Source organism: Coptis chinensis, chromosome 6 (genome assembly GCF_015680905.1).
Source record: "Coptis chinensis isolate HL-2020 chromosome 6, ASM1568090v1, whole genome shotgun sequence".
Lineage (NCBI taxonomy): Eukaryota > Viridiplantae > Streptophyta > Magnoliopsida > Ranunculales > Ranunculaceae > Coptis > Coptis chinensis.
This window is the reverse complement of record NC_141461.1, coordinates 86,122,346-86,143,840: the sequence shown is the minus strand read 5'-3', so window position 1 is coordinate 86,143,840 and position 21,495 is coordinate 86,122,346. Positions and strand designations below refer to the sequence as shown.

Below are 21,495 nucleotides of genomic sequence, written 5' to 3'. Positions count from 1 at the left end.
TTCTAGAGATCATGATTCTAAAGCTATTCGGTTTGGATAGTGGACATGTGAGACTACAATTTTTGTTTTGTTTTTAGAGAAACAAAGTATTTGATTTCAAAGAATTATAAATTGAAAATCAAAATCAAAAGTATTGTGATCTACTTTTTCTTTTATTTATACTAGTTTGCTAAGCCCAAATTAATTTAGATGACACTATTAAAATGAGGTAGTTAATGTAATATTTCCATAACATATGTTTTTTTTATATGTGCTAGAAGTGCGTACATATTGAACTCTATAAATTTATTTTTGGCCCCAAAATAAGCCCACGTACCATCCCACCTTTCATTTTAGAAATAGTTGCTAGTTTGCTACTATTTTTCTTTTGTGATAAATTTCATGTTTGTGCATATGGAATTTATAAAATAATGTAAACCTGAAAGATCTCACTGAGGAGCTACATCATTACTTAAATCAATATCTACGTATTCAAACAAGTGCTGTGAAGTTAGATGTTATTCTATGTAATTAGATGAAGTCCTCAAATGCCTTGAACACAGTTTCATCTAATTCTCCCTTCATCCTCACATTTAGCACAAGTTGCATGTCTCCAATCAGCCAGTCAAAGATGTTACTAATCCTCACGTGTGCCTGTCCCAATCCAAACTCTGCAACGTTGTCCACTACTACGTCACTGATCGATAGAAACACCACACGCTTCACCTAAAACCTATCGAGCCACGCCCTTACCCTCAACTGCAAACCGACACTCTCAATCTTCCCTAAGCTTCTCCACTGATCCACATGATCCACATCAACATATGTATAGTTGTGTAATGCAAGGGGAATGGCTGGAAAGAGGTTGATCAAACTGATGCCACTTCCTCCCATCTCGCTGCAACCAAACACTGTGATGCTAGACAATATATGTGACCTATATACAGAAACAACTACGGTTGATAAATGGATGTATACAAATTAAGCTTTAGAATTGGTGGTCCATAAATATTATATTAATTGATATGCAAAGATGTCTGACAAAGAATCTTCCATAAAATCTCGTCTCAATTCTTGCTCATACATCCAATAATATGAAAATCAGTTGGTCGCTTAATTAACCTATGGCGGTGTTAATTTATCAATTGCCATCAATACCATAGGAATTCATAAAAGGCTCACCCATGGGTACCCAATTATCCAAAACCGAACTGGAACTGGAACCACCGTTTATGGCGGTTTTGGGTCCCAAAATTTCAAACCAGTCAAAAATGGGTTTTTAAAAACCGAATTGATAAAGAATCGGAACCGTTGGAATCGAATAGTAAAAAACCAATGGTATCGGAACCAATTATTATAATTTTGATATATAAAGTTTAGTAGTATTGTATTACACTAAATAAATGCAAAATCAAGAACATTATAATATATAGTTTTTGTTTGTGTGTAAAAGTTTACTAAATATATACAACATAATAGTTAATGCGTGTTATTAAATGCATATTTTATCATATATTAAACACGTGCATTATAAATGTTAATAATAATATCAACGTCCACACATATATTATGAATTAGTTAATATACTATATATATGATAAATATAGTATAATGTATATATATAATATATATATGTGATTGATATATTACATGTGTATATATAATATGATAAATACGTGCAATGCTAACTAACGATATAATTGTGATACGATACATATATTTATTCTATATATGACGCATGTATGTATAATAATGTAGTATAATATACACGTATACATATAATTTATTAGACATACTTAAAGTTTTTAGAAAAACTTTAAAAAACTATTGAATTTAGGACTATTACTTAGTTTGAGAATATATATATTGGATTCGGGTTTTCTAAATTTATGAAAAAAACCGAAAGACCCAAACCTGCTAAGAACAGTTAAAAATAGAGCCGAAACCGGTAAGAATGGAATCGGAACCGACCCATGAACACCCCTAACCTGGCCTGCAGTAGGTGGGGATCTTTGCCAGAAAAGGGTATCAGTACGTTCAGCTTATCGGCAGTGCAGTCATGGGGAAAACAACAAATGAGTTACTGACAACTTAACTAGAATAATTATTAGTAATTATGAAATCATGAAGTGCCAACCGATTAGTTGCATATGGTCACCCTCACCACCCCTCCATGAAATAACATCAACTGCTGTTTTAAACCAACCCCAAACTCTTTACACTGGCGCATCTGATGGCTCCATCATCTCCTGGGCTTTTTCTTCCACTCATTCCGGACTGGTATTATTATTATTTTTTTTAAAAACTGTTTGATCAAATTCCCCAATGAACTCATACGATTATATATTTTCAATGTGCAGGAGGTCTGGCCAATGGCGATGTTGTGTGGTCATGCAGCTACTATTTCAGGTCTTCATATTTGCTCTCCAACCACAGGTGACGAGAATTTAACCAATAATGCATTAATAAGTGCTTCTACTGATGGTGTATTGTGTATATGGAGTAGAAGGAGTGGGCATTGTCGGCGTAGAAGGAAAATGCCACCTTGGGTGGGAAGCCCATCCTCACTTTCTACATTGCCAATGTCCCCAAGATATGTGTGTATTGCTTGTTGTACTATTGATACTATCCATTCATCTAATTATCAGAATATGGACCATGTGGTTGATAGAGAGTCTCAACAGAAAAGGACTTGGGCAAAGTATGCTGTGGTTATTGTCGATTCTTATACTTTGAATATTGTTCGGACTATCTTTCATGGGAGTTTATCTATTGGAGAATTCAAGTTTATGGCTGTAGTTCCATCTGGAAAGTACATGGAGGTATCGTCTGTGGTATTGGCCGATGTGCATGGTAAAATGCAGTCAATTTTACTGGAGGAGTCTGACCAAGATGGGGATGGTGTAAGCAAACTGCGTAAAAGTATTTCTCATAACATGATGTCCATTTTGAACGAAGGTTTAACCGAGGGGGATCCCGTTGTATCAATATCGACCCAGGGAAGGCTCCTAGTGCTTGTATATAGGACCCACTGCGTATTCCGCTTAGTAGATACTGGGGCTGCTATTGGGGAGATTTCTTTATTAGATGGTCCCCTATCACGATGACGGTCTTCTTGCACAGTCTCATGTTACAGGGGGTATGTTTCTTGTATGGGACAAAGATTCCGAGGCATTAGATACAGACTACCAGCCCAAAGGTTTTGTAGAAAGCTTTGTTGTTTGGGATAGTAAAGGTGCTGCACTAGTGTATAAAGTTTCAGGGTCGGACTGACACATTCAAGTTCGAACTGTCATTTGAGATCCCTGCTGTTTCTCATCCTCTTAATGCGAAACTTTCCATTAGTTTTTTTGTCAGATGAACGATTTCATTCTTAGTGTGGAGTCAGCGTGTTTTGCAGTGGAAGAATCTTTGTTTTGGAAACCCCACATCACAATCTGGTTGTCTCAGCAAAATGATGCACACGGAAAGTTGAACCAACAGTGCAAAATGCTTTCGGAGAAGGTGGTTTTCTTGGTGACTGGATTGATAGCTCCCGTTCTGTCTCTAGTGGTGAGTTGTCAAAGTGCAATGCTTCCATAACACAAACTGATGCAAAGGTCCAGGAAACATCTCAGAAAAATTTTGTTACAATTTTAAAAAGTGCAAATGAATTTTGTGGAGAAGAGGGCAACAGTAATCTTCTGCTCAAAGAGCATACAGTGTCATCTTCAATGGTTCTTTTTGAACATGTTTACGCTCCATATGCGATAGTTTATGGATGTTATAGTGGTGAGATAGAAGTGGTACATTTTGAGACCACTTTTCGGGAATTGCATTCTTCTGGAAATCCACTTTGTAAGGTGGAGCCAGGTGTATCTAAGCAATATTTCTCGGGACACAAGGGTCCGATATTGTGCTTGGCTGCACATCGGATGGTGGGAACCTCAAACGGGCGAAATCTTAGTCGGGTCCTAGTATCAGGTAGCATGGACTGCACTGTTCGTATATGGGATCTTGATACTAGTGATCTCATCTCTGTGATGCACCATCACATAGCTCCTGTGCGACAAATTATCCTGCCTCCTCCCTGTACCGATCGTCCTTGGAATGATTGTTTCCTTTCAGTTGGGGAGGATTCTTGTGTCACACTTGCTTCCTTTGATACATTGCGGGTTGAAAGAATATTTGCTGGACACGCGCACTATCCTTCATCAGTAGTGTGGGATGGTGCAAGAGGTTATATAGCATGTCTATGCAAGAATCACTTGAAAAATTCTGATGCAGTTGATGTCTTATGTCTTTGGGATGTAAAGACTGGTGCTCGAGAGAGACTCCTCCGTGGTCCTGCTTCTCATTCAATGTTTGACCATTTTTGTAAAGGTATCAACTTAAATTCTGTTACCGCAAATATATTGGGTGGAATAACCTCGGCATCTTCATTGCTTCTGGCAATGAGTGAAGATGTGAGTACACAATCTCCTTCTAAGCATCTTGAAACAGGGGTCACTTCATTACATACACAAAGGAAACTTAAAGATTTGACCGATTCATCCATTGCAGATCCTAGTGAAGGAAAGTCCGGGAGATACCTCTCCACAAAAGTAGATCAACACACTATACATCCTGTGAAATGCTCTTGTCCTTTCCCTGGAATTGCAACTTTAAGATTTGACCTTAGATCATTGATGTTTCCTTGTCAAAATCTCACAGAGTGTATAAGTAATAGTCATATGCTACAGAATGATCTTTTGTCGGAAAAGAGGCATGAGACTTCTAGTTCTATTGATAAGACTTCAGACAGTATTTCTGATGCACAAGAGAGCACAAGTGGTCCCATAGAATACCATGAATGGGTTAAATATATTGAAGGATGTGTCATACGCTTCAGCTTATCGTTTTTGCACCTGTGGGGTGTGGACTCTGAGCTAGATAGACTGCTCATATCTGAAATGAATGTCAATAGGCCAAAAAACTTTATTGTATCTCCTGGTTTGCAAGGGGATAAAGGATCCACAACATTGGCATTTCCTAGCCCACGTGCTACTCTTGAGGTATTTTGGATACTGTTGTTTTCTTATTGCCCATCTTCCTTTTTACTCATAGATATGAAAATTGAGGCCGTGCATTAATTTTCAGCTTTGGCGTTCATCTTCAGAGTTTTGTGCTATTCGGTCATTGGCAATAGTGGCCCTTGCACAACGCATGGTTAGCTTGGCTCTTTCAAGTTCAGAAGCTAGCAGGTATGAAATGTTTTTCTTTATGATTTTCTTCAGGATATACTTAATAGGTAAAACTATATGTCAATGCAACAATTCTCCAGCAATTTTTTCTTTTCTTTTAAAGTAGGTGAAACTGTGTTATCCCCCTTTCTATTAGTAAAGTTTCTTTTCAAAAACAATAACAACAACAGCAACAAAAAAGACGTGGTAATTTCTTCTGGAATGCCATATAAGAGTTAGGAGTGGATGGAAGACTATGTTCAGTCCACCTTCACCTGTCTTATTTGTTTTAGAATGTTTGCATTAAGTCTTTACCATCACCATGTAGGCGTTATCAGAATAATTGCAGCATGGTTAAGGCATATTCACCCGATTTTATGTCCTCTTGTTCTGTGGCCCTTGTTTGATCTGATTTTTAATACCTTGCAGTTCCTTGGCAGCATTCTATACTTTCGCAGTTTTGCTGAGAAATGTCGGATATAAAACCACCATCACTTCAGGTAGAATCTTATTGTCCTTGTCATTAGCTTGAAAGTCTTCTTATTTTGCTATCATCTTTAAAGGGTGGTGGTATTAGCAGTTTGGCACCCCATAAAGTGGGTTTGGAACCCCTTTCCATCAAGGGTATAACAAAAATGATTATTCCATTTCAGTCCCACAAATCCCCCAAAAACCCATTCCAAGGGGTGCTTATACTAGCAACTCACCCACCACTACTTACTAAAAAGTAAAAATGCAAACACTGCACACCATGGCAAACCACTCCCCATCACCACGACCAACATCAAAACCACCATCACCTGTTAACAACCACCATTACTAAAAATGCAAGCACCACACACCATCACAAACAACTCCCCCATCACCACCAACAACACCGGCGCCACCGCCACCACCACCATACTACATCATTAAATCACCACCATCACCACCAATTGTTTTTCTTTCCCTCTACTTCATTTATTGTTCCTAATTTATTTCATCCTCTGTATCTACGATGGAGGACGAGGAAGAGGAAGATAGAAAGTAAGAGAAAGAAAAATGAGAATGGAAGAGAGGAATAAGAAGAGAGTAGAAGAAGATGAGGAAAAAAAGTAGAGGAAAAAAGAAGAAAAAGAATAAAGGTGAATCCGAAAAAAAACGTGGTGGTGGTGAAAAGCGGGTAACAAAGCATTGTGGTGGTGCGGTTTTTAATTGGAAAAAACAATAGAGAAGAAGGTGGGGTGCTAAACTGTTGTGGGGTGCCATGCAGTTTTTCAAATTAATGGCGGAGTGCCTTTACTATGAAAATTACGCAAGGGGTGACAAACCAACTTTCTGGGGTGCCAATACTGCCACCCCATTTAACTTTTTAGCTAGGCATGGATTCCTCAATGATGGATGAGTTTTTGCTGATTTTCTTTTTTCGGAATAATTCTATTCTATGGTTGAAGATTATAGTTTGTTGCAGGAGAAGGTTTCCTCAGGATCAACTTATGTTTAGTCGTGCACTCATGCTATTAAGTGGTTAATGGTATAACACTGATTTGTCTTTGTGATGTTATACATTTTTTTACAGCTTTTAGCGAGTTTCTGGCAAGATGAAAGCGAACATGTACGAATGGCTGCACGCTCTCTGTTCCACTGTGCTGCCTCACGAGCTATTCCGCGTCCACTCTGTGTTCAGAAAGTAGATCAAATAACTCTCTTTCCAGTATTTCCTGGTGATGCAAGACAAGAAAAACACAAACATATAAGTACAAGCAAAGTATCTGCAAGCAGCTCAGTGGAGCCAGACAGGATCACAGAAACAGAAGGTGATTCTCAGGTTGAGGAGTCCAGCATACTCGCGTGGTTGGAATCATTTGAAATGCAAGATTGGATCTCTTGTGTTGGAGGAGCAAGCCAAGATGCAATGGCCTCTCATATCATTGTTGCAGCAGCACTAGCCATCTGGTATCCAGGTCTTGTCAATAAGAAGCTTGCATCGTTGGTTGTGCACCCATTGGTGAAGCTGGTTATGGCAATGAATGAGAAATATAGTTCAACTGCTGCAGAACTCTTATCAGAAGGGATGGAGAGTACTTGGAAGTCATGTATTTGTCCTGAAATACCGCGTTTGCTGGTGGACATATTTTTTCAGATAGAGTGTGTTAGTGGTGCATTTTCTAATTCAGCTGCACAAAGTCCAGCTGCAGCTGTTACTATCCGAGAAGCTTTGGTTGCTATACTTCTTCCAAGCTTAGCAATGGCCGATATACCTGGTTTTTTACATGTTATAGAAAGCCAGATTTGGTCCACTGCTTCTGATTCTCCTGTTCATTTAGTTTCTCTCATGACTCTCATCAGGGTTGTCCGCGGCTCCCCAAAACCTCTGGCTCAGTACCTTGATAAGGTATGTCAAAACCTGTTTTGAATATTATGATAGTGATGGATGGGGAAACCTCGATATTAGGGATCACGTACTCTTATTATCACATTTACAAGACTCAGGCTTAATATTTGAATTTTGATCATGAGGAAAACAATTAAGTCGGGATTTTGAATTCAAATTGTAATATACTATATTGATAAACCTCTATGCTACACAATGGATGTATAGCTCTTAAAAAAGGATGAGTATAGGAATAAAAGTTAAATGGATCTTTATATCCATAAATGGCTCAGTGATAACCAGTGATCTGTTTAAAGAATATTCACCACAGAGAGGGTGGAAACTATGATATCCCAATAGGCTGGCACCCGTTATCCCACTCATCATGTACCGTCCCATGAGAATCTTTCTGCCATTAAGATGGTACACGTAGACATCACTTTCTTGTTCATATATATATATATTCTATACTGCTCTATACATAGAGTGGTGGTACACTTAGTATATCCATTCCTATCCTGGTCAGTCATATTGTAAAATTATGTGAGCAACTGAGCATACAGGCATACTATGTACATAGAGGTGACATAGAGATATTCTGGTTTCCTAGGAAGTCTATCTATATATGTATTGCATTAAAATTCATCTATTAATTTGATTCTGTATCTTCCTATGTATGTTGATAATATATTTTTAGTACTTTATCTTGATTGCTCTAACATTAAGACAGATCTGCAGGTAATTACTTATATTCTACAGACAATAGACCATGGGAACTCAGTCATGCGGAAAAGTTGCCTCCAGAGCTCCATGGTGGCCTTGAAGGAAGTTATTCGTGCATTTCCAATGGTATCTGTGAATGACTCGTCGACACGGTTGGCTGTTGGTGACGCAATTGGAGACATTCACAGTGTTACAATTCGGGTATATGACATGCAAAGGTATTTCAGACAAGAAATGAAATATGAATATACTATTTTACTTCTGTTGAGAATATATGGCATGTGACGACACTTGATAATAGTTGACAAGATTTGGCTGTTATTTCAGAATGATACATGTGAACACTTATTTCATTATATCTGATCAAATGTTGAAGGAAATGGAAATAATTCATATTTTACTAAAACATGCTCGAACCTGGCTATCCTTAACTACTCCTTTAGGGTTATTGCACAGTTTGCTAGATGACCATGAATTTTTCACTTCATCATACATTTCTTGTCTTTTTCTCTTCCTCAAGTTTTTTGACGACTCATCAGAATTGATAGGTGTGGACTTATTTTATCTTTAACGGATGGTGCTTTCACAATAGAGCATGTTGTACTTTTTGTAATGATTAATGATTAACTCTCACAATTTAGGATAATGTGATGTGATGTATGAGTCCCAACTTTTGTTCATTTGATTTTTTATTTGTACTGTTTTAGTTCGTTTGCCAGTGACAACACCGAGGCGGGGAGGAAATTATTTGTCTGGCTTATCCCATAATGGAACCACAACTAGGATTTAGAGAGTTACATTCCTTTGTACTATTTTGCTTTGACTTACTATTGAAAGCAATTGTTTTAGCCAATTAAAACAAATGTACACAGGAATTTTACCATTATAAACCCTGAATATTTTTCATGTTCAATTCAGTAATTACCAATAGTTTACTTAACATTCCACCATTTCAGCATACTTTTTTTCACACAAAATATTTCAATTTCTAGATTGATTAGAGTATGAATGAAATTGAAACCCCAGTATTATAACCTTTAATTGTGATCATTTTTTTTTCCTGCAATGTAGTGTGACAAAGGTAAAGGTCCTGGATGGAAGTGGGCCGCCTGGTCTCCCAAATTTTCTTGGAGGTGCCTCAGAAATAACAGTAACACCTGCAATTTCAGCTCTTTGCTTTTCCCCGGATGGAGAGGTATGGCTGAATTAGCTGTAAACCCCACAAGATAGAGTACATAAACTTTGGTCAGTTGGATCTCTCAAGTCAATACTTTTCTTGGGGATCCATTATATATAGTTGTGTAGACAAACATGGATACACTAAGCAGATAAACTAGGAGTTGTCCCTCTTTGAGGCCCTGAGCCATCCTATAGTAACTATTTTGTAAGGATAGAAGAGACTACCTCCACAATTTGTAGAAGGCCCCTACCCCCTTTTTGTTTTTGAGGAACGGAGGGTTATCCCACCTTCACCAGGGATGGAATAAAGTTCTAAGAAAAAAAGAGGGTTGTCATACATTGGACTATCAGGACTCCGGTTCATCTTATAATAACTTCTGTGCCACATCTTGTAGGTGGTAGAAATCAAAGAGTATGTCCTCAACTCCGATGTTTGCATGCATGCGCATAAAACATATGCAGGGGTTTTTAATATTTTATTTTTGTTCTTTCTGTCGGTCAGTATCCTTAAATTTTTTTTCACCTATATATGTTCGTATTATGTACAGCGCAAGAATTGTGTACATTACACTGTTGTTATCTCAGCTACCCACTCATGTTGTGTATGTATATGTCGTGATTCTTACTGAGAATCCTGTAACTGCAGGGACTAGTTGCTTTTTCTGAGCATGGCTTGATGATCAGGTGGTGGTCACTGGGATCTGCATGGTGGGAGAAACTAAGCCGAAACTTAGTGCCAGTTCAATGCACCAAGCTAATTTTTGTGCCTCCATGGGAGGGTTTCTCTCCTAAGTATTCCAGGGCAAGCATTATGGAAAGCATAACGGGACGTGATAAACAAGTTAACTCAGAGGTAGCTTCACAACCATGTCCTTAATACTACATTGATTACTCAGTACTACATTCAATTTTGAACCGGACGAGCTGACCTGGAGTCGGTGCTGTCCGTCTCAAAGAGTCAATGTTAATCAGTATCAGCAAAGAACCGGTGAAAATCGGTAAACTCGGTTAAATTGGTATTTAGAACCTGTTTGGTCAACAGATCATTGAATTCTATCTTAACCTATTATTGAATTTGTCAATCAGGGAAAAAAAAAACCCTATATTTGAATCTCAGAAATGGAAAGGAAAAGCAAAATAGAATTTTGAGGATATGCAGTGAAGTAGAAGTATAGAAAATTAGAAATACACACAATTGAAGTAGAAGTCATGAAAGAACATCAAGATACCTATTGGCCATGTTTTAATAGGTTACGTGGTGAAACTTTATTACAGAAAGAGTTGAAGGTGTTATTAGGAGCTCGCTGGTGCTAAAATAGAGTAGACCACTAGAGAATTTCTCTCTTGGCTTATCTATAGCGTAATCTAGGCGATTTCCTTTCAACAATGATGCGCTGGTTCTTATGAGCCACTGAGTGGAACTGTGATCGCTATGGTTGTATCCTATCGAAAATGCTTCCTAAAACTATGAGTACCATAAAGGAATGCATAGAAATTAAGCTTTGGAGTTGGTGGTCCATAAATATTAGTTTGATCTGATCTGACTAAATGACTACTACTGTTGATAGAAAAGAGTCAGAAGACTGTGTGGACAGAGTAAGATTTATGTTTGCAATTGAGTGGACCTCCGAATGAACTAGTCTTCCTACACCACAAACACAGAGATCTCCAACACTGACACTGCAAGACAAGCTAAAATCAAAATTGAATAAGGGAGAAGATAGATGGCTATTTGGTATTCTCCTACTTTCTGGCTCACAGGTTTTGTCAGTTAGCCATCAGGCTTGACTGGGTTTTGGATGATAACAAAGTAGTACTAGTAATCTAGTATCAGTATATAGGACACATTGATTGTGTTGTCGAAACAAACTTGGGTTGGCAGATGAAAACGATAGTTATGTAATGGGGAAAGAACAACTTGCTGAAAAGGCAACTTTTTCAGTTGTGTGTATGCCTCATTTCTTTTGACAATTATGGTGTATGCAAGTTTTGTTTAAACTAATGTTGAATCCAGTTATTTATGATGGTTTCAGTTTTGGTGTTGAGAAAGTGGTTCCAGAACCAAGATAATAAGTTCTAGTTCCACCGACTTGGAAATATGTGGCTTATAGTTAAAAATCATTGAAATGTTGAATGAAAAAGTTATAATGGAGATAACGTTGTTGTTTTATAGTTTCTTATTCTGCCGTTCTAATTCTCGTTAAGGTACCAACCTACGTTAAACCTGCACTTACCATTGAATTGAATGTTTACAGTTCATGGTTGGTTTAGCATAATTTTTGTACCCTAGCTTTATCTACTTGATTAATGAGAAGGATCAGATATGTATAATAAGGTGATATGTGGCTTCCGGAATTGGAAATTCTAATTCGATCGCAGTCCTACCTATAATAAGACTAATTGTTTAATATGTGTGCCAATCCCGATCATACAAAATGGTTTCACAACCCATACTTACAGATATATGAATGTATGATAGGCAGACTCTTGTAAGCATATTCGACAACAGTATCTTTTCTCAAGCCACATTTTTCAAGAACTTTTAAACCATAATGTGCTGTCTGTTATCTACTTCTTGTTTGTTCCATGTAGTCTATGGTTCTATTTAATCAGATAACAGGAAAAGCTCCAACGCTGTTTTGATTTGTATTTGTTGCAGGAAAATTCAAAAGGTTCAAGTGATATAAATAGTCCGAGGTTATTGATCTATAATCTTGATCTTTCATATCATCTGGAATGGGTTGGAGAAAGGAAAGTATCGCTGACACGACGTGGCTATGAGTTGGGTACCTTCCAACTGTAGACATTATATTCTACTGGTCAACTCAGGAAGATTTTGAAAACGTCAGTGCAGGAGCTCTCGATGCAGTTCTGTGAGATTCTACGCCTCACTTAACAGCAATCAGCTGAGTCTCCACATCCAGGTGATTTGCCCAAGGTTGGTTATGAAGAAGTCAATATTTCAAGCCTTCGTTTGACAAGTTGAAGCTCATGCAAATGAGTCTCCACATCCAGGTGATTTGCCCAAGGTTGGTTATGAAGAAGTCAATATTTCAAGCCTTCGTTGACAAGTTGAAGCTCATGCAAATAACCGAAGAATTACAACAAGGATTGAGATGTTACTGATAGCAATCTTAAACTGTGTTTTTGAGAGGTCACTTATTCAGTATTTTTAGCTTGGTAACTACTAGTATATACTAGCTTTCGAACCCGTCCTACGAACGGGTGTCGTTATATTAAATTATTGTAAATTATATTAGCAACTATGCATAGCTATGAGATATGAAAATTATATTAATCAGTCATTCAAATTTCTTGCACCACTCTCTATAAAAAGGAAGCACCAAACCTTGATAAAATTTATCGACTTGTTTTTGTTGTTAGGTTTAATAATAGAAGTTTAATTAAAGTTTTGTGAGAATTCCTAATGTGACAAAGATAATATTGAAGCTACTTGAATAGCATGACATTTTTAATCATAATAAAAAAAATTATGATAAACACTACTTAAAATGCAAACTATATTTGTCGAGACATTTATTTCTCCTACATATAATACAAACATGTTTTAGGGTTATTAGTTCAATGCATTTGTATTAAGTTTCTGATTTTTCATTAATTATTCTTTGAGGTTAGTTCAATGTAGTATGTTGCATTCAGTTTTCAATTTCTCATTAATTATTCTTTGAGGTTAGTTCAATGTAGTTGTATCAAGTTTCCGATTTTCCGTTAATTATTATTTGAGGTTAGTTAAGTGCAATTGCATCCACTTTATAATTTCCCGTTAGTTATTCATTAAGGTTAATTCAGTACAGTTACATCCAGTTTTTGATGTTTCGTTAATTACTCTTTGTGATTTGTTCAATACATCTGCATTCAGTTTCTGATTTCCCATTAATTGTTTTTCTAAGTTAGTTCGATAGTTTACAATTTCTAGTTATTTATGCTTTTGAGGTCAATGCGATACAGTTACATCCGGCTTCCGATTTCCAGTTTACTATTCTTTGAGGTTATTTCAATGCATTTGCATCCAATTTCTGATTTTCCGTTAGTTAATTTATAATTTTAGTTTAATGAAGTTGCATCCAGTTTATGATTTTCCGTTAATTATTATTTGAGATTAGTTCAATACAGTTGTATCCAATTTCCGATTTTATGTTAATTATTTTTTGAGGTTAATTCAATACATTTGCATCAAGTTTCTGATTTTCTGTTAATTATTTTTTGAGGTTAATTCAATGCATTTAGTTCAAATTTATAATTTTCTGTTAATTATTCATTTATGTTAGTTCAGTGTAGTTTCATCCCTTTTTCAATGTTTTGTTAATTAGTCTTTAAGATTAGTTCATTGCAATTGCATCTAGTTTTCAATTTTTCGTTAATAATTCTTTAAGGTTAGTTCAATACATCTGCATATAGTTTCTAATTATTTATGCTTTGAGGTTAGTTCGATGCAATTACATCCTGTTTTTTATTTCCTGTTAACTATTCTTTGATATTATTTTAATGCATATTTGCATTTAGTTTCTGATTTCCCACCAATTATTCTATGAGGTTAGTTCAATGCAGTTGCATTCGATTTTTGATTTTCCTACATTAATTATTGTTTGAGTTTAGTTCAACGCATTTTGCATCTGAGTTTACAGTTTCCTATTAATTATTATTTGAGGTTTGTTTGATGTATTTACATACCGCTTTATGATTTTCCGTTAAATATTTTTAAGGATTTGCATCCAATTTCTAATTTTTGTTAGTTATTCTCCTCGATGTTAGTTTAATGTAATTGCATCAAGTTTTCGATTTCTAGTTAATTACTTTTTGAGTTTAGTTTATTGTATTTGCATAAAGTTTTTGATTTCGCCCGTTAATTACTCTTTGAGTTCAGTTATGTATTTGAATCTAATTTTCGATTTCCTTTTAATTATCTAATGTGGTGTGTAATACCAACTTCTATTGATCCATCTCAGAAGTGTCCTTTGCAAAATACATGACATAAAAATAAATTATATTTGATTTACTATGTGGGATCATCAAAGATTATCCAGTTCCCGATTTCCCATTAATTATTCTTTAAATTATGCATGACTCACTATGTGAAATTTGCAAAAATTATCTACGAACGGGTGTTATTATATTAATTATTCTAAAAAATATTTACAAATATGCATAACTATTATATATTAATATTATATTGATCACTCATCCAAATTTCTTATAACGTGAAAACCTTACTCTCTATTAAAAAAAAACTCACCTTTGATAAAACCCTTCAACTTCATTTTGTTGTTTAATAATATAAATTTGATTGAAGTTTTGTGAGGTTACCTAATAAGGCGAAGTTCATATATATTGAAGTTACTTGAATAGTAAGGAGTTACCAGTCATACGGAAAGAGATAAGATAAATACAATTTTAAATGCAAAACTATACTTATCAAGACATTCTCACAACATATAATCCAACTATGTTTTGAGGTTAGTTCAATGCATTTGCATCCAGTTTCTGATTTTCCGTTATTTATAATTTGAGGTTAGTTCAATGCAGTTGAATCCAATTTTTGATTCCTGTTTTTTTTTTAGGTTAGTTCAATACAGTTGCATCTAGTTTTCGATTTCTCGTTAATTATTCTTTGTAGTTAGTTCAATACATTTGCATCCAATTTCCAATTCCCTATTAATTGTTCTTTGAGGTTAGCTCAATGCATTTGCATCTAGTTTCTGATTTCCCGTTAATTATTCTGTAAGATTAGTTTAATACATTTGTATACAGTTTCCGATTTCTCGTTTATTATTTGATAAAGGTTGTATTTGTATTTAGTTTTCGATTTCCCGTTAATTATTGTTTGAGGTTAGTTCACTGAATTTGCATCCAATTTCTAATTTCCCGTTAATTATTGTTTGAGGTTAGTTCAATACATTTGCATCCAGTTTATTTTTAGAGATTAGTTCAATGCAGTTGCATCCGGTTTCCAATTTTCCGTTAATTATTCTTTAAGATTAGTTCCACGCATTTGCATCATGTTTCCAATTTATAATTAATTTTTCTTTGAGGTTAGTTCAATGCATTTGTATCCAGTTCCCGATTTCCCGACAATTATTATTTTTATATTAGTTTGATGTATTTGCATCCAAGTTTTGATTTCCCGTTAATTATTCTTTGAGGTTAGTTTAATGCAGTTGTATCCATATTCCGATTTTATATTAATTACTTTTTAAGATTAGTTTAATGCTTACATTTGCATCCAGTTTTTGATTTCCCGTTAAATATTATTTGAGGTTAGTTCGATGCATTTGCATCTAGTTTTCGGTTCCCTATTAATTGTTCTTTGACGTTAGTTTCATTCAGTATTATATATGTTTTGAAATATTTGTCATTATTGCTTTGTCGTTATTTTTTTTTTCCATTTTCTATTATATATTTTGTGATGTTATTTCTTGTATAATTTAATTTTTCACATGTAATTTGTTTTGGTTTGGTATATAATTTATTTAAGCCCAACTTCCATTTTAACTGAATCTCGTTATTCCGCTGAATTATATATATATTGTGGCCAGAATTGTGATATATATATATATAGTGTTGAAAATTTATAAATTTATAAATTTAATTGGAATCTGCCGTAATTATTGTGACCAGAATTGTGATTTTTGGAATCCTTAACTATGAATAAATATTTAAATCCCATTGTGGATGACGCATCAAATCGAAAGGGTTTTAGGAAAATTATTTTCGGTGGAAACTATTGTTTTTAGCAATTTAATTTTTTTTGTCTCATTTTTTTTTTTCCGTAATTAGCTATATTTTTTGGAAAAAGTTAGAGACTCTATGAAACTCTAGATGAAATTGTTTTTTTCGTAATTAGTTATAGTATTTAGGAAAAGTTAGAAACTCAATGAAACTTTATATGAGATTGTTTTCTTATTTATATCATACTTTTTTATAAGTAGTAATAGAGTTTAGAAAAAACTGGAGTCCCTGCGAGTGTTCCAAAAAATAGATTGGCGAGGGTGTAACTATAATATATATATATATATATAAGAAATTAGAATATGTCATAATTATTGTGGTCGTAATTGTGATTTTTTGAATCCTTAACTATAAATAAATGTCTAAATCCAATAGTGGATGTCGCATCAAATTGAAATTGTTTTAGAAAAATCGTTTTCGATGGAAATTATTATTTCATAGTTAAGGATTCAAAAAATCACAATTATTCATATATTGTGGTCGTAATTGTGATTTTTTGAATCCTTAACTATAAATAAATGTCTAAATCACGCAGTGGATGATGCATCAAATCGAAATTGCGGTGGAAATTATTATTTTTAGCAATTTAGTCTTTTGTTTACTATTTTTTTTTTTCGTAATTAGCTATATTGTTTAGAAAAAGTTTGAGATTTTGTGAAACTCTAGATGTGATTGTTTTTTCATAATTAGCTATAGTGTTTAGAAAAAGTTAGGGAGTATATGAAACTCTAGATGAGATTGTTTTTTTTATTTATACCATACTTTTTTATATTTAGTAATAGAGTTTAGAAAAAAAAATACTTTTATATTTAGTAATAGAGTTTAAAAAAAACTAGAGTTTTTGTGAGGGTATAATTATAATATATATCTAAAGATAAAGATAAATATTTGTTTCATATTTTATCTCTTATTTTTTCTTAATTAGTCTTGACACGTGGACACTCTAGAAACGCTTCCTCAATTGAAGAGGGTAGAGCTATAATATATATATAAAGATACTTGTAAATAGATTTAGCCAAGCTTTCCAGGTTTGAATGTTTGATGCAAAGGTGGAGATCAATACTTATTCTTTCTCTCTTTCCACACTCAGTAGTATAATTGTCACCGTTGTGATTTCACAGGTACCAGAAAGGACACTTACCCATGATGACATGACGTCAGCCCAATATAATCATTAATCAATCGCACAAGATAGTTGCATGAAACTTAAATGCCAACTTTGTAGGTGACTGGTGGCAAAAGCACGCACGAACTCAATTCAATAACATAACACCATCTTGTTTCTCTGAAGCATTTCTTCAAACGTCTAATTTACATTACCCAAATGGCAGTTAGACTTCCAATCATATTCTCAAAAGCAGTTACATCAACATATAAACTACTCCACCATCTTAGAAGTTTGAGTAATGTGCCAGAAAACTCAGTCTATGGTGGCCCAAAGCCACAAAATCATGAAAAGAGAGTAACACTAACTCATTTAAGAAACAAACACAAGAAGGGAGAACCCATAACTGTAGTAACTGCATATGATTACCCATCAGGAGTACACTTAAATGAGGCTGGTATTGATGTTTGCCTTGTTGGGGATTCAGCTTCAATGGTTGTTCATGGCTATGATACTACTCTTCCTATTACTCTTGATGAAATGCTTGTTCATTGTCGCGCTGTTGCTCGCGGCGCTAAACGGCCACTCCTTATTGGTGACCTTCCTTTTGGTACCTATGAGTCTAGCCCCACTCAGGTAGTTTTTTAAGATTGTTATATTTTTTTGTCAATTGTGTATTCAGTGAATTCTACATGTTTCCTAAGGAAGTATTATTTAGAATTGTAAGCATTGGTATTCTTTATGTTTGCCCATACTAGAATAAGCATTGATTCTATTGATTAAAAAAATGACTCGTTGGATTTTGATCTTTTTGTTTTTATTTTTTACTTGTTGGCCCTCCTTTGCACCTTGTTCATGGTTAGTGATGCTCGAATCTAGTCATCCTCTGAATTTGCAACGGTCTTGTAGTTCTCTTTCGTGTTTCTGGCTTCACTGGTCTGGTGCCTGGTAATGCAAGTGGACAGAACGAAGTCTGTCTAGAAGTACACCTTCGTATTTACATAGATGCCTTTTGGTAGCTTGGTAAATACTTTGTTTAACAATTTGAACCACCTTAAGTTAATTGTCTTTCATGCTTGCAAATATTTGACTCTCAAATAGGATCTAACTTGTCCATGCGACTGCTCTAACAGAGCTTTGAAACTCTACTGAGTGTGATTCAATATTTTTTGATGTTGTTACCTACCTAGAGTCTAAACTGTAAATCTATTCTTGCATGTCCGATCTTGTGAGTTGATTTGGCTAGTTTTTCCTCATATGGGTTCAAGTTAGACATGCTCAACACCAAGAACTCTGACACCTTACTCTTTCTAAATTCATAGTGATGCATAATTGGTAAGAAGATCTAATAAGTAAAGGAACTAAGAAGCAAATATTTCTTAAGCAAATGATTCCATTGGTTTCTAATCTTAAAGCCTGGTTGTATGGTTTCACTCATGGGCAGGCAGTTGATACAGCCGTTAGAGTGCTCAAGGAAGGAGGCATGGATGCAATTAAACTGGAAGGAGGTGCTCCTTCTAGAATTACAGCAGCAAAGGCTATTGTAGAAGCTGGAATTGCAGTCATGGGACATGTTGGACTTACCCCTCAGGCAATTAGTGTTCTTGGGGGATTTAGGCCTCAAGGAAAGAGTGTTGCCAGTGCTGTGAAGGTCTTTGACTCTGAACTCTATATGGGCCTTTTTACTTTTCTTGTTCTGACTCGACCCAACTTGATTTCTCGCAGGTTGTGGAGACTGCTATGGCTTTGCAAGAGGCTGGATGTTTTTCTGTTGTCTTGGAATGTGTTCCTGCACCTGTAGCTGCTGCTGCTACTTCTGCCCTTCGAATTCCCACCATAGGCATTGGAGCTGGACCATTTTGTGGTGGACAGGTTAGCTCTTTTTCTTGTTCTTCTCTAACTGTCAATCTTAAAATTAAAACTGTTGTGTATTTTAAAATTTGTTTCCTTTTATACAAGACGACAGACCAGTTACTTTTGATACATGGATAGAACTTGCATTTCTTGCAATTGTGCATATAGTTGGGGGACTTGGGTCTGCATTGGGTATAATAATTATGCATGGAGATTAACCTCATTGCAAGAGATCAATGTTTTCAAGGTTTTGACAAAATGGACACAAATTTGTCTCTTGATGATGTTGGACTTTATTTAACATTCATATTATTGAAACACTTGTCCTTGCACCAGAAATGATATTGTTTCCATAAAGTCTGCCTAAAAAAATTATTGTTCTCGAATGAGACACATCTAATGTGGTTAGAAATTATGGAAGACGCTGATATGATTGTCTCTGTGTAGTATATGTCTTACTGTAACATAGAAAGAATCCGTATGAGTTAATTCAAGTGTAAAGCATATGACTGCGCTCTACCTATAGTAAAAGGTAGTTACCCTTTTGTATCACTCAAAAGCACCCTGGATTCTCCTTCATTTTTTCCTCGTCTCTAGGTGAACTTCATTGACCAGAATATTTGACTTGTTTGGACTGCATGGCACGTAAATTTGCAGGTTCTAGTTTACCACGATCTGTTGGGGATGCTTCAACACCCACATCATGCCAAGGTATGTACAAGAAACTCTTGTGTATTATCAGATTTCATTGGAACTTTTATTCTCAGAGGTCCTTTTTCAACATCTCGCAGGTTACGCCAAAATTCTGCAAGCAATATGGGAGAGTGGGTGATGTCATCAACAAAGCTCTATCTGAATACAAAGAAGAAGTTACAAATCGATCATTTCCTGGTCCTTCTCATACACCTTATAAAATCAGTGATTCAGATGTCGATGGATTCTTGAATGAGTTACATAAAATGGGTCTCTCAGAAGCGGCTTCTGCTGCGGCAACGGCAGCTGAGACAGCTGAAACAGCCAGACTCACAGAGGTTAGCAACCCAGTTGATTAGTGAACAGTGGAGATCTAAAACGTGAAGTTTTTTCTTCATTTTTGCAATTTTTTTGAATTCTGTACACATTGTAGGTCTCTTAGTAGAAAGCAAAACTGGCAATAAAGGCAACTTAAGTATAGTAATAGCAGTAAAGAGGCAACTTAACAAGTTTTGAGAAGCTTTTCTTGAGAAATAGTAAAGCACTTTCATTTTCCAGCAAGCAATTTTGAATGTCTATGATCAAATGAAACTCGAAACAATCTGATTATTAGGACGCCTATGGTGTGCCTTTAGTCAGTGAAAAGAACAATTTATGTTTTCCTTTCTGGTTTTTGTATTTTTCTTTCTTTTTTTTTTCATCCCAGAAAAAAGAAATCAATTGGCTTCCACTTCGCTATGAAAATTTTGTCCAGCAGTAAACAAACTCGGAAACTACTGTGCGGAAATCCCGTTTTTGTCTGCCAACAGGAAAGCAGCTTCATTTGCTCCTTCTAACCGGTCATAAAAGCTTGTCAACATGCATCTGCATGTCTTTGGGTGTTCTTTTAAAAGTAATGGTTTGATTACCTACGTCCTTCTGAACCACAAGACAAGAAATCATGTTCGCTAACAGTAGCCATGGAGCATGCTCAATGCCCCAGCAGACCAGCATCATTGTTATTTGTTAGTTATTTCCTTACAATGCGGAGGCTGCTAGCTACAAACTATACCGGTCATTTTTTGTAATTCCTTCAAATTCAGTCATACGTTCCCTCTACTTGACTACTTGTACCCTTTCAATTAAGCGCCACCAGCAGCAGGTGTTGTTTTCCATATAACGAATTTAGTAGGCTAATAGATATTACAAATGTTGGTTTTTGTGGTGGTAATAATAAGTGGAGGGTCAAGTTATAACTTGGTCATAGTTTCAGGCAACGCTGCGAGTTAAGGGAGAGATGTGGCTTGTTACACCAAGCTTCTGCACATTGTCTTAGAGACTTGGACTCTTAGTAGTGATATCACTATGAGGCCAGATTAGTAGTGATAACGCTATGAGGCCAGATCAGTTGATCACGTTGCAATCTTAGGAATTGAAATTCTATGGAGGAAAAGTGAGGGACTGGTTGTGTGGTCAGCAGTTTGGATCATCTACGCCAAGGAGCCCTTTTTAATCTCTACTTTGAGGCCAATAAGGATTTGGTCTGACATTTCAATTAACTGTGCCAACAATCAGAGGTTAAACGCTGCTTCCTCTTTGCTTCTACCACAAAAACAACACTCTACATTATTTTCAAAGCGTCTAAGATCGTAAATAAGCAGTTTTTGCTCCGCAACAAAAAT

The 21,495-nt window shown here is 35.6% G+C and overlaps 2 protein-coding genes across 2 annotated transcripts; both read left to right on the top strand.

Moving 5' to 3' along the window:
• Positions 1 to 1,886: 1,886 nt before the first annotated feature.
• Positions 1,887 to 12,755, top strand: LOC147495064 (uncharacterized). The gene is given in 14 exon segments (XM_086569556.1): positions 1,887 to 2,259; positions 2,340 to 3,080; positions 3,082 to 3,249; positions 3,251 to 3,325; positions 3,328 to 3,474; positions 3,477 to 5,012; positions 5,098 to 5,201; positions 5,610 to 5,631; positions 5,633 to 5,680; positions 6,739 to 7,554; positions 8,272 to 8,474; positions 9,328 to 9,451; positions 10,082 to 10,288; positions 12,095 to 12,755. Coding segments are annotated over 14 exon segments (4,491 nt in total). The 5' UTR covers positions 1,887 to 2,103; the 3' UTR covers positions 12,239 to 12,755.
• Positions 12,756 to 17,370: 4,615 nt separating this feature from the next.
• On the top strand, positions 17,371 to 20,399 carry LOC147495063 (3-methyl-2-oxobutanoate hydroxymethyltransferase 1, mitochondrial-like). The gene is made up of 5 exons (XM_086569555.1): positions 17,371 to 17,923; positions 18,732 to 18,938; positions 19,013 to 19,159; positions 19,799 to 19,852; positions 19,933 to 20,399. The coding sequence occupies exons 1-5, from the start codon at positions 17,507 to 17,509 to the stop codon at positions 20,191 to 20,193; spliced, it is 1,086 nt and encodes a 361-aa protein (XP_086425681.1). The 5' UTR covers positions 17,371 to 17,506; the 3' UTR covers positions 20,194 to 20,399.
• The last annotated feature ends 1,096 nt before the right edge of the window (positions 20,400 to 21,495 follow it).